We start from the raw sequence: 13,789 nt of genomic DNA, 5'->3' as shown, positions 1-13,789 counted from the left end.
ATATTAAAAAAAAACGATTCCGATATTACATTTTAAAGCAGGCCGATATTATCGGACATCTCTAGACATAATGTATCATAGTTTTCCTTTTTAGCAGTAGCACTTTGAATAGTCGGTTACAATTATTGTATTTTTAGTGCTGTTAAGTTTTTAAATCACATAAATCACACTTGTTAATTGTAGTTAATCACAGTAAATTACTTGCTTGCATAATTCAAATTAACTTTGAAAAAGACCCTAACATTGGTTGATCCGTTATTAATGCAAGCATTTTTTTTACCTGTGTAGCCGACTGCATGTAAAGTAACTATATATATAGTATATGTATGTATATGTATATGTGTGTGTGTATATATATATATATATATATATATATATATATATAAATATAAATATTTATGTATATATGTACATACATATATATAATGTGTATGTATGTATATTAGGGGCGTAACGGTACACAAAAATTGTGGTTCGGTACATACCTCGGTTTAGAGGTCACGGTTGGGTTCATTTTCGGTACAGTAAGAAAACAACAAAATTAAACAATTTTGGTTATTTATTTACCAAATTTGTAAACAATGGCTTTATCCATTTAACATTGGGAACACTATAATAATTCTGCCCACGTTAATCAACATTAAACTGCCTCACGTTGTTGCTCAGATTAAATAAAATGACAAATCTTTTCTTCTATATATAAAAAGGGCAACATTAAACAGTTTCAAGTCAACTCATCATGCTTAATTTATTATAGCATTTGTGAAGCCTGTAGTAGATTTTTATTATGTAAATGTTATATTTTTATCAACATGTGATAGCAGGGACCCTGCCATTCACAACTAGGCTGCTACATTACTAATGATTAATGTAACTATAGCTGAAAAAATAGTACAATAGCAATAGGAGAGACTACACGCACACACTCACACACACACACACACACCGCAAAATGAACTAACGTTACGCTAAAAGCTAATTAGCCTTCACCTCAAGCCAGGACTGCGAGCGAGCTGAGCTACAGTTTAAGTTTCTAGAAGGTCAACGGGCTCATAGTGATGTTACTAGTAGTTGACTGGGAGGTGTTTATTATAATTTGGGGAGAGTACGCTGCCTTATGCTCACCTGCTAAACACCTATTTGCTCGACGCTGAAGCGCTGACTACATGCGCTCTGAATATGCACTGCTGATTGGCTGTTACCGCTCTGAATACGCACTGCTGATTGGCTGTTACCGCTTTGTATGTAACCAAACAGATGGTTGTGTGGGTGAGACAATGCTGGGTGCTGAGACAGAGGCAGAAGAAGCAAAGCAGCTTGTTAAGACTTTAGCTTAGAAACTCGTTCGGTACACCTCCAAACCAAACCGAAACCCCCGTACCGTAACGGTTCAATACAAATACACGTACCGTTACACCCCTAATATATATATACCGTACATATATAGTATATATATGTATGTATGTATATAATATGTATATATGTGTGTATATATATATATATATATATATGTATATATATAATCCCAGGAACACCATTTCTACCATCAGCCCGGAGGTTGGGTCTTAGGTGCAGTTTGGTGTTCCAACAGGACAATGACCCCAAACACACGTCAAAAGTGGTAAAGGAATGGCTAAATCTGGCTGCAATGGCCTTCCCAAAGTCCCGACTTAAACGTATGGACAATGCTGAAGAAACAAGTCCATGTCAGAAAACCAACACATTTAGCTGAACTGCACCAATTTTGTCAAGAGGAGTGGTCAAAAATTCAAGCGTAAGCTTGTGGTTGGCTACCAAAAGTGCCTTATTGCATTGAAACTTGCCAAGGGACATGTAAGCAAATATTAACATTGCTGTATGTATACTTTTGACCCAGCAGATTTGCTCACATTTTCAGTAGACCCATAATAAATTCATAAAAGAACCAAACTTCATGAATGTTTTTTGTGACCAACAAGTATGTGCTCCAATCACTCTATCACAAAAAAATAAGCGTTGTAGACATTTTTGGAAACTATATATATATATATATATATATATATATATATATATATATATATATATATATATATATATATATATATATATATACTGTATATATATATATAAATATATATATATATATATATATATGTATATATATATATATATATATATATATATATATATATATATATATATATATATATATATATAGATGTTAAGAGTATGTGAATGACCTGTTTAAAGTTTTGTTATCAAGTAGCTAAAATGTGCCAAACATGGATAAGTGTGAAGAGTGTTTTGCATTTTTCCCATCATGCATTGTAGGGCCTTTAAATAACGTTAAAGTACCACTGATAGTCCCACACACACTATGGGTGTAATTTTGTGTGGTGTTTGGACATGCTTTATAAAATCCACAAAGTTCAGTGAGCAAGTTGTGTTATGTGTGACCATGTGTGTTGACTTTTTGTGTTTGGTTTGCAGTTTGCACCGCGAGTGGGGAAGGTTGTTTGGATTGGGTCATATGGGTAAATTCTGTGCTGTGTTCACTGTGCTTTGAAGGGAAATGAATGTTCATTGACTTGACGTTCACATATTGTCTACAAGGTTGGCAGATTTGTAGCAATTAGACCGTCATCTGTTTAAAATGAAGCTGTTGGCACCCTGCCGTTGTCTGGCCAGCCGTAGTTTGGACCCCCTGGTTGAACTGTTATAGTTTGTTGTTATGGGCCTAGTAATGAATAACCACACATTAATATCATGACAACTATCATAGTTAGATGAGAACAAGTTTGAGGAGATTTAGACAAGGCTGCGTGACATCACTAGTCAGAACAACTTAAAAACTGTAACAGCACAAACAAAAACATTTTACAGTACAAAATTAGCATCCAGGAACGGCTGTGTCATTTTAATATTTTTTGTGATTAATCACACGAGTTAAATTTGACAGCCCTAAAGTTTAGTAAATAAAAGTTCTTTATTGACTAAAGTGTGGTATTAATACTTCCATCTCCACCCTGCTTCCGTCTCATCCACTTTTTTTGTACCTATTTCATTAGGAAACCAAGGTTTTTGTAAAAAGCTGACTTTAACGACGATAAAACCAATTTTCAAGCTCTGGCTTCTCCTCTGCATTATCTCCAGCCTGCACAGTATTTGTTCACCAAGTAAACATGTGACAATGGCTAGTTATCCTGCCTTGCTCAAACAATGTGTGCCATAACATATGATATTATTTAACATGAAGACAATACAGTCTTGAACATGTCATGTATGTTGTCCATGTGCTTTCTACATGATAGTTTTCCCTTGCAGGGCACTGGGACAGCATGGAGGAATATACCTGCATGATCCCCAGGGACACCCACGACGGCGCCTTCTATAGGGCGGTGCTGGCGCTGCATCAGGATCTGTTCTCGCTGGCCCAGCAGGTACGTGGTCTTAAATGCACCCGGGGGAGCGGACCGCCACCCTCCCCCGCCCCATTCACCGGCTATTTCTGTAGAAAACCTCTCATAAAGACATGCCTTGACAATATGCTGTAGTTTCACACAGGTCTGGAATGAGCATTAGTGCATGAAGCTCATGGTAAAGATCTATATCCCAGACCCAGGTCCTCATAAAAGATATGTTGGACTATAATGGGACTCTTGGAGGATTATGGAACTCAGACCTTTTCGGCTTCACACAATTAACTTTCTTCCTGCTTGAAAGTCAGTCTCTCCAGGATTTTTTGTGATTTTTGAGGCCTAAAATCCCTGAATTCGCAGCATCTTTTTCAGAAAGTTGAGACAAAAGTTGCAATGTTTTGGGGCTTAATTTTTTTATTTTCATGAATCAACTTATGATTTTATGATCCTGCCTAAAAGTCTGTCTCTCCAGGATTTTGCAGGTTTTTTGTGATTGTTGAGGCATAAAATCCCTGAATTTGCAGCATCTTGTTCAAAAAGTTGCAGCGTAAGTTGCAATGATTTGAGTCTTCATTTTTTTAAATATCATTAAATCAACTTATGATTTTATGATCCTGCCTAAAAGTCCAACCCTCTGCTTTTTTTTTGTGATTGTTGAGGCCTAAAACCCCTAAATTCGCAGCATCTTTTTCAGAAAGTTGAGACAAAAGTTGCAATGTTTTGAGGCTTAATTTTTTTAATTTTCATGAATCAATTTATGATTTTATGATCCTACCTAAAAGTCAGTGCCTCCAGGATTTGTTTGTTATTGTTGAGGCCTAAAAGGCCTGAATTCACAGCATCTTTTTCAGAAAGTTGCAGCGAAAGTTGCAATGTTTTGAGTCTTCATTTTTTTAAACATCATTAAATCAACTTATGATTTTATGATTTGCTTAAAAGTCAGTCTTTCCAGGATTTTTTTGTGATTGTTGAGACCTAAAAGGCCTGAATTTGCAGCATCTTGTTCAGAAAATTGCCGCAAAAGTTGCAATGTTTTGAGTCTTAATTTTTTTCGATAACATTAAATCAACTTATGATTTTCTGATTCTGCCTAAAAGTCTAACCCTCCAGGATTTTGCAGGTTTTTTTGTGATTATTTAGGCCTAAAATCCCTGAATTTGCAGCATCTTTTTCAGAAAGTTGTAGCAATAGTTGCAATATATATATATATATTTTTTTCAGTATTATTGACTCGACTTATAATTTCATGATCTGCCTAAAAGTCTCCAGGATTTTGCTATCTTTTTTGTGATTGATGAGGCCTAAAATCCCTAAATTTGCAGCAACTTTTTCAGAAAGTTGCAGCGAAACTTGCAATGTTTTGAGTTAAAATTTTTTTCGATAACATTAAATCAACTTATGATTTTATGTTCCTGCCTAAAAGTCAGCTCCTCCAGAATTTTTTGGTGATTGTTGAGGCCTGAAACCTCTGAATTTGCAGCATCTTGGTTAGAGTGTCCGCCCTGAGATCGGTAGGTTGTGAGAGCGAGTCATACCAAAGACTATAAAAAATGGGACCCATTACCTCCCTGCTTGGCACTCAGCATCAATGGTTGGAATTGGGGGTTGAATCACCAAAAATGATTCCCGGGCGCGGCCACCACTGCTGGTCACCCCTCCCCTCACCTCCCAGGGGGTGATCAAGGGTAATGGGTCTAATGCAAAGAATAATTTTGCCACACCTCGTGTGTGTGTGACAATCATTGGTACTTTAACTTAACTTTAGTCTTGTTCAAATAGTTGCGGCAAAAGTTGCAATTTTTTGAGTCTTACATTTTTTCAATACCATTAAATCAACTTGGGATTTTATGATCCGCTTAAAAGTCAGTCTCTTTCAGATATTTTTGTGATTGTTGAGGCCTAAAATCCCTGAATTTGCAGCATCTTTTTCAAAAAAGTTGCAATGTTTTGAGTCTTAATTTTTTTCAATATTATTGACTTAACTTGTGATTTTATGATCCTACCTAAAAGTCAGTCCCTCCTGGATTTGTTTGTGATTGTTGAGGCCTAAAATCCCTGAATTTGCAGCATCTTGTTCAGAAAGTTGCAGCATAAGTTGCAATGTTTTGAGTCTTAATTTGTTTAAATATGAAATCAACTTATGATTTTATGATTCTGCCTCAAAGTCAGTCTCTTTAGGATTTGTTTGTGATTGTTGAGGCCTAAAATCCCTGAATTCATAGCATCTTGTTCAGAAAGTTGTGGTAAAAGTAACAATGTTTTGAGTCTTAATTTTTTTCGGTAACATTAAATCAACTTATGATTTTATGATCCTGCCTAAAAGTCAGTGTCTCCAGGATTTTGCAATCTTTTTTGTGATTGTTGAGGCCTAAAATCCCTGAATTTGCAGCATATTTTCCAAAACGTTGCGGCAGAAGTTGCAATGTTTTTATGCTTAATTTTTTTCAGTATCATCGAATCAACTTAAGATTTTATGATCCTGCTTAAAAGTCAAACCCTTCATTTGTGATTGTAGAGGCCGAAATAATTGAATTTGCGGCAGCTTTTTGAGAAAGTTGCGGCAAACGTTGTAATGTTTTGAGTCTTGATTTTTTTCAATATCATTAAATCAATTTATGATTTTATGATCAGCTTAAAAGTCCAATTCTCCAACATTTTGCAGGCTTTTTTTGTGATTGTTGAGACCTTAAATATCTAGATTCGCAGCATTTTTTTTCAGAAAGTTGTGGCAAAAGTTGCAATGTTTTGAGTCTTAATTTTTTTCATTAACATTAAATCAACTTATGATTTTATGATCTTGCCTCAAATTCACTCTCCAGGATTTTTTTGGTGATTGTTGAGGCCTAAAATCCTTGAATTCATGGCATCTTTTTCAGAAAGTGGGGGCAAAAGTTGCAATGTTTTAAGTCTTAATTTTTTTCATTAACATTAAATCAACTTATGATTTTATGATCCTGCCTCAAAGTCACTCTCCAGGATTTTTTTGGTGATTGTTGAGGCCTAAAATCCTTGAATTCATGGCATCTTTTTCAGAAAGTGGCGGCAAGAGTTGCAATTTTTTGAGCTTTAATTTTTTTCACATCATGAAATCAACTTATGATTTTATGATCCTGCCTAAAAGTCAGTCCCTCCAAGATTTGTTTGTGATTGTTGAGACCTAAAGGCCTGAATTACAGCATCTTTTTCAGAAAATTGTTGCAAAAGTCGCAATGTTTTTAGTCTTAATTTTTTTCAGAATCATCAAATCAACTTATGATTTTATAATCCTGCTTAAAAGTTAGTCTCACCAGGATTTTGCAATCTTTTTTGTGATTGTTGAGGCCTAAAATCCCTGAATTCACAGCATCTTTTTCAGAAAGTTGTGGCAAAGGTTGCAATGTTTTGAGTCTTAATTTTTTCATTAACATAAAATCAACTTTTGATTTTATGATCATGCCTCAAAGTCACTCTTTAGGATTTTTTGGTGATTGTTGAGGCCTAAAAGGCTTAAATTTGCAGCATCTTGTTCAGAAAGTTGTGGTAAAAGTTGCAATGTTTTGTGGCTTTTTATTTTTCGATAACATTAAATCAACTCATGATTTTATGATCCTGCCTAAAAGTCTGACCCTGCAGAATCTTGCAGGGTTTTTGTGATTGTTGAGGCCTATAAAATAAAATTAGCTAAGAAAAGACCCCAATATTTGCTGACAAATGCAATTGTATTCTTAGAATGTCACCCAGGAAGGTTTTTACACATTCCACTTGAATGCACGTGGTTTGTTTGCAGAAGACTTGCTGACACTTTCATCTAAAACTCTCTCAGGAGTGAAGTTGTCGACAAGCATAGGCGTAGGCATCCATCTCGTCACTGGGCTGTCCAAAGTGTGGCCACACCTTCATTTTAAAGGCTCATGGCACTTTTTAAAAAACAACATAGAATGTGGAAGTGAGTGTGGAAGTGTGTATTGAAAGTCCAAATAATGTGACTTATTTTTAACACATTTATGAGTGGGGGCCTTTAGTCTGATTGTTTTAATCATACTGATTTACAATCAATGTTATGAATTATTGACCAATTTAAGGCTCCAATGATGTCACATTAGATATGCCACTTTATTTTCTGAGGGGGAAATACTGAATATTTTGTGTTTTTGCCTTAAAAAGTTCAGTTCAGTTTATTTGGAACATGTATACGATACAATGTGATGCATCACACAATTCCAGTTGTTTCATTACAGCAAGGCCGAAAAGGAGTAGGAAGAAGCAGAGCTTATTTAATCCTACCCCTTTTCATACCTTAGCAATTTTTACCCCATTTCCTTGTTCTCTGTAACAGAACAGTGAACAAATAAATAATATACCATAGTAAGCAAACAAATACTAAATACATAAATAATCTTTGTCTCAATAAAAAAAAAAAAGGCTTCAAGATTTGAATCAAAAAACAGGGTTTTCTTTAACAAAAAGAGTGTAACACATTAAAAACAACTTTATGTCAAGAGATAGATCTGAAATTGATCTATAGATATTTTAAAGTTAAATACCAATGATAGTCACACACACACTAGGTGTGGTGAAATTACCCTCTGCATTCGACCCATCCCCTTGTTCACCCCCTAGGAGGTGAGGGGAGCAGTGAGCAGCAGCGGTGGCCGCCGCCGGGAATCATTTTTGGTGATTTAACCCCCAATTCCAACCCTTGATGCTGAGTGCCAAGCAGGGAGGCAACGGCTGCTATTTTTATAGTCTTTGGTATGACTCGGCCGGGGTTTGAACTCACAACCTACCCATCTCTGGGCGGACACTTTAACCATGAGGCCACTGAGTAGGTGTAGCAGTGAAAGTAGCAACAAAAATACTATTTGACTTGTTTTTAAGGGACCTTCTTGAAACCCCGGGACCTTTAACGTTCACCAAAATGGAGGGTTATATATATATATATATGTAAAGTTTGGACCCTCCTGGTATAGCAGTTAAAGTACAAGAGCTTGTACGCTGAAATGAAGTTGCATGATTAATCTAAGTGTGTGCTAGATTATTTGTTGTGATGAATCACATGAGGTAACTTAAAAACAAGATACAGCATTAGAAAATGTTCCGTGTGGTCCAAAAAAGTATATGTTGTTGTGGCGTAGTCCAGCGTGACCCGCCAGGCGGCGTCCGACGTGACCCAGCTGCGGTGATGTCACCACCGCCGCTCCGAGCGCACGCGAGCGTGACCAGTGGTCAACACCTGCTGCTCCTATTTCCTCTCCTTCATCCGCCGCATCTCCTCTCCCCTGCGTGGCCAGAGAGTGGATCCAGGTGTGGCCGCCATGAATAATGAGGGATGAGAAGCAGATGGAGCTTAGACGTTGACATGAGCTCAGTCCTTTCTTCCGGAAGTTTCTCCTAATCCTCGAGCTTATACTTCTTTTGATTTGGCCTCTGTCTTTTACCTCCTACGTGCAGATGTCCCACAATGCACCTCTGTGTCTGCGGACAACGCTGTAGACTGTCCATGGAGGGTCCAAAGTCAACATTTTCAATATATTATTAAAAAAATTGAATAAAATAGCAAATGGGTGATAAAAAGTTGCAATATTGTCAGTAATAACATAAAAGTTGTTTTTTTTTAACTGTCATTGCTCAAAAATGAATCTAAATCTATGTTTTTATGAATTGTTAACCCATTCCAGGCTCTAAATACTTCACATCAAATATTCCACTTTAAAATATTTTTGGGGAAAATATTGCAATTAAACAACAAGTTTTCCATGACAAAAAGCGCATAAAAAAAAAACTTTTAATTATCGAAAAAAATGTGAAAATTATGTAGTGCTTGAAGCAATGAAAGTAAAATAAAAGTATGACTAATTTTTAACAATTTTATGATTGGGACCCTTTTTGATCTCCAAGAATTTTAGTGGTATTTTAATTTTTTTAACTGTCATTGTTAAAAAGTTACTTATTGTACACACACACACACACTACCTTAGTCCACTGCTGTGTGTATAATGTACACACACACACTACCTTGTGTTAGTCCACTGCCGTGTATAATGTACACACACTACCTTGTGTTAGTCCACTGCTATGTGTATAATGTACACACACACACTACATTGTGTTAGTCCACTGCTGTGTGTATAATATACACACACACGACCTTGTGTTAGTCAACTGCTGTGTGTATAATGTACACGCACACACACTACATTGTGTTAGTCCACTGTTGTGTGTATAATGTACATACACACACTACCTTGTGTTAGTCCACTGCTGTGTGTATAATGTACACACACACACACACACACACACTACTTTGTGTTAGTCCACTGCTGTGTGTACAATGTACACACACACACACACACTACTTTGTGTTAGTCCACTGCTGTGTGTACAATGTACACACACACACACACACTACCTTGTGTTAGTCCACTGTTGTGTGTATAATGTACACACAAACACACACACACACTACCTTGTGTTAGTCCACTGCTGTGTGTATAATGTACACACACACACACACTACATTGTGTTAGTCCACTGCTGTGTGTATAATGTACACACACACTACATTGTGTTAGTCCACTGCTGTGTGTACAATGTACACACACACACACACACACACACTGCATTGTGTTAGTCCACTGCTGTGTGTATAATGTACACACACACACACACACACACACACACACTACCTTGTGTTAGTCTACTGCTGTGTGTATAATGTACACACACACTACCTTGTGTTAGTCCACTGCTGTGTGTATAATGTAAACACACTTACACACACACTACCTTGTGTTAGTGCACTGCTGTGTGTATAATGTACACACACACACACACTACATTGTGTTAGTCCACTGCTGTGTGTATAATGTACACACACACACACACTACCTTGTGTTAGTCCACTTCTGTGTGTATAATGTACACACACAGTATTTATCCAGATATGTAAGAAGTCAACCTCGTTGTAACCTCTACCCACAATCCCCTGCTGCTGTGGTGCAGGCCTGCATAGGTGTTTTGGCACGCCTTTTCCTTCCCCGTGGAACAATAATTACTACTCTCAAGCAGTCCTCCTCACACATTCACCCTCGCACTAATAACAGCTTATTATAAGTGTTATAAGTAAGAAACTCTTGTGAGTCTACAATATCTGGCAGCAGTTTTTATTGTGTTGTCTAAGTAGACTTTGGTATAAAGTAGAGCAGGGACTTCAGCCTTTTCCAGGTCAGGGACCTCCAAACTAACACAGAATAATACTGTATTTTCTGGACTATAGGGCGCCACACCCAGTAAATGTGAAAATAACAAATATTTTTCTGTATATAAGTCGCAGATATATAGGTTGTGAAATGTGTTATTTACACAGAAATGTTTATTTACATACCTTAAATGGACAGGGCTGTGAATCTTTGGGCACCTCATGATTCGAATTCGATTCTTGATTCAAAACTATTCTCGATTCAAAATCAGTACCTTTTTAATAACATTGGGTGCCAGTTATATGATGAACTACATTCCTCCATAAAATAGATAAACAGCTCTATATTACTTAAAAGAAATGTATTATATTACTTAAAATCTTGCCAAACATTTAATAAAGTCAAATACAAATAAGGCAACAAGAGAAGTATCTTTTCTAAATTAAATGTCTACAACAGTTATAGATCATCTACATCAATATGATGATTTGTCTGAGTGGCTGCACAGCACAGATTTAATTTTTTTTTGAATCATTACAAATAAAAATCGCGATTAATTTGGAAATCAATGTTTTTTTCACACCCTTACTATTCATTGTCTTCTTATTTGTTTTAAAAGTATTTGCATTATGATGGTCAGCAAAGAAAGATTTATAATTAGCTGCACTGTTTTGTAGGCCGCAGCGTGCAAAGCGTAGGAAAAAAAAGTAGCGGCTTATAGTCCGGACTTGTGCATCCTGTATAAAGTGAAACTGGTCCTAAAGGTGACATGTTGCAAAAATACAGTCAAGCATATTTAAATATATATTTTTAATCTTCTGCCCGCAATTATAACACAAATTGAAATGTCTTTAAATTAACATTAAAAAACGTGGCCATTGTACCTCGCAAGTTTATAATAGTTACTTGATAATATTAGAGTATTCTTCTTAGCATCTAAGACCACTAGCGATTAAAAAGTACCAATGATTGTCACACACACATTAGGTGTGGTGAGATTACCCTCTGCATTTGACCCATCACCCTCACCCACTGGGAGGTGAGGGGAGCAGTGAGCAGCAGCGGTGGCCGCGCCCGGGAATCATTTTTGGTTATTTAACCCCCAATTCCAACCCTTGATGCTGAGTGCCAAGCAGGGAGGTAATGGCTCCCATTTTTATAACGATTAGCTCGCTAGTTGCCAGCTCGTGTTCGTTGCAAGCTCCAGTAGTGTTTCGAATAGAATAGAATAGAAAGTATTTTATTGAGGGGTAGATTCAGCACCACAGTTCGCTCACAATAGACAATAAACACGTAGGTATTTTTTACATGTGAATAATATAAATACAGTCTATTATACAGCATTATTCACATGTGAATAACATAAATACAGTCTATTATACAGCATTATTCACATGTGAATATTATAAATACAGTCTATTATACAGCATTATTCACATATCAACAATATACATACATTCTATTATACAGCATTGTTCACATGTCAATAGTATAAATACAGTCTATTATACAGCATTATTCACATGTGAATAACAAATACAGTCTATTATACAGCCTTATTCACATGTGAATAATATAAATACAATCTATTATACAGCATTATTCACATGTGAATAATATAAATACAGTCCATTATACAGCATTATTCACATGTGAATAACAAATACAGTCCATTATACAGCATTATTCACATGTGAATAATATAAATACAGTCTATTATACAGCATTATTCACATGTGAATAATATAAACACGGTCTATTATACAGCATTATTCACATGTGAATAATATAAATACAGTCTATTATACAGCATTATTCACATGTGAATAATATAAATACAGTCTATTATACAGCATTATTCACATGTGAATAATATAAATACAGTCTATTATACAGCATTGTTCACATGTCAATAGTATAAATACAGTCTATTATACAGCATTATTCACATGTGAATAATATAAATACATTCTATTATACAGCATTATTCACATGTGAATAATATAAATAGTCTATTATACAGCATTATTCACATGTCAATAATATAAATACAGTCTATTATACAGCATTATTCACATGTGAATAATATAAATACAGTCTATTATACAGCATTATTCACATGTGAATAGTATAAATACAGTCTATTATACAGCATCATTCACATGTGAATAATATAAATACGGTCTATTATACAGCATTATTCACATGTGAATAATATAAATACAGTCTATTATACAGCAGTATTCACATGTGAATAATATAAATACAGTCTACTATACAGCATTATTCACATGTGAATAATATAAATACAGTCTATTATACAGCATTATTCACATGTGAATAATATAAATACAGTCTATTATACAGCATTATTCACATGTGAATAATATAAATACAGTCTATTATACAGCATTATTCACATGTGAATAATATAAATAGTCTATTATACAGCATTATTCACATGTCAATAATATAAATACAGTCTATTATACAGCATTTTTTATTCACATGTCAATAATATAAATACAGTCTATTATACAGCATTATTCACATGTGAATAATATAAATACAGTCTATTATACAGCATTATTCACATGTGAATAACATAAATACAGTCTATTATACAGCATTATTCACATGGGCAGCTGTGGCTATGAAAGTAGCTTACCACCACCAGGTGTGAATGATTGATGGGTTCTACATGTAAAGCGACTTTGGGTACCTAGAAAAGCACTATATAAATCCCAGTTATTATTATTATTATTATTATTATTATTATTCACATGTCAATAATATAAATTCGGTCTATTATACAGCATTATTCACATGTGAATAATATAAATTACAGTCTATTATACAGCATTATTCAAATGTCAATGATATAAATACAGTCTATTATACAGCATTATTCACATGTCAATAATATAAATACAGTCTATTATACAGCATTATTCACATGTCTATAATATAAATAGAGTATTATACAGCATTATTCACATGTCTATAATATAAATAGAGTCTATTATACAGCATTATTCACATGTCAATAATATAGTCTATTATACAGCATTATTCACATGTCAATAATATAAATACAGTCTATTATACAGCATTATTCACATGTCAATAATATAAATACAGTCTATTATACAGCATTATTCACATTACAATAATATAAATACAGTCTATTATACAGCATTATTCACATGTCAA

General features: G+C 35.0%; 1 protein-coding gene across 1 annotated transcript in view; it reads left to right on the top strand.

Moving 5' to 3' along the window:
• The window catches only part of mtor (mechanistic target of rapamycin kinase), a 277,393-nt gene that overhangs the window by 155,440 nt on the left and 108,164 nt on the right, over positions 1 to 13,789 (top strand). Inside the window, exon 32 of the mRNA XM_061985591.2 lies at positions 3,304 to 3,419. Within this exon, the coding sequence (XP_061841575.1) occupies positions 3,304 to 3,419 (116 nt within the window). The remainder of the gene's footprint in view (positions 1 to 3,303; positions 3,420 to 13,789) is intronic.

This window comes from Nerophis lumbriciformis, linkage group LG23, assembly GCF_033978685.3.
Source record: "Nerophis lumbriciformis linkage group LG23, RoL_Nlum_v2.1, whole genome shotgun sequence".
NCBI lineage: Eukaryota > Metazoa > Chordata > Actinopteri > Syngnathiformes > Syngnathidae > Nerophis > Nerophis lumbriciformis.
Note: the sequence above shows the minus strand (reverse complement) of the source record. Positions and strands in the feature narration are given on the sequence as shown.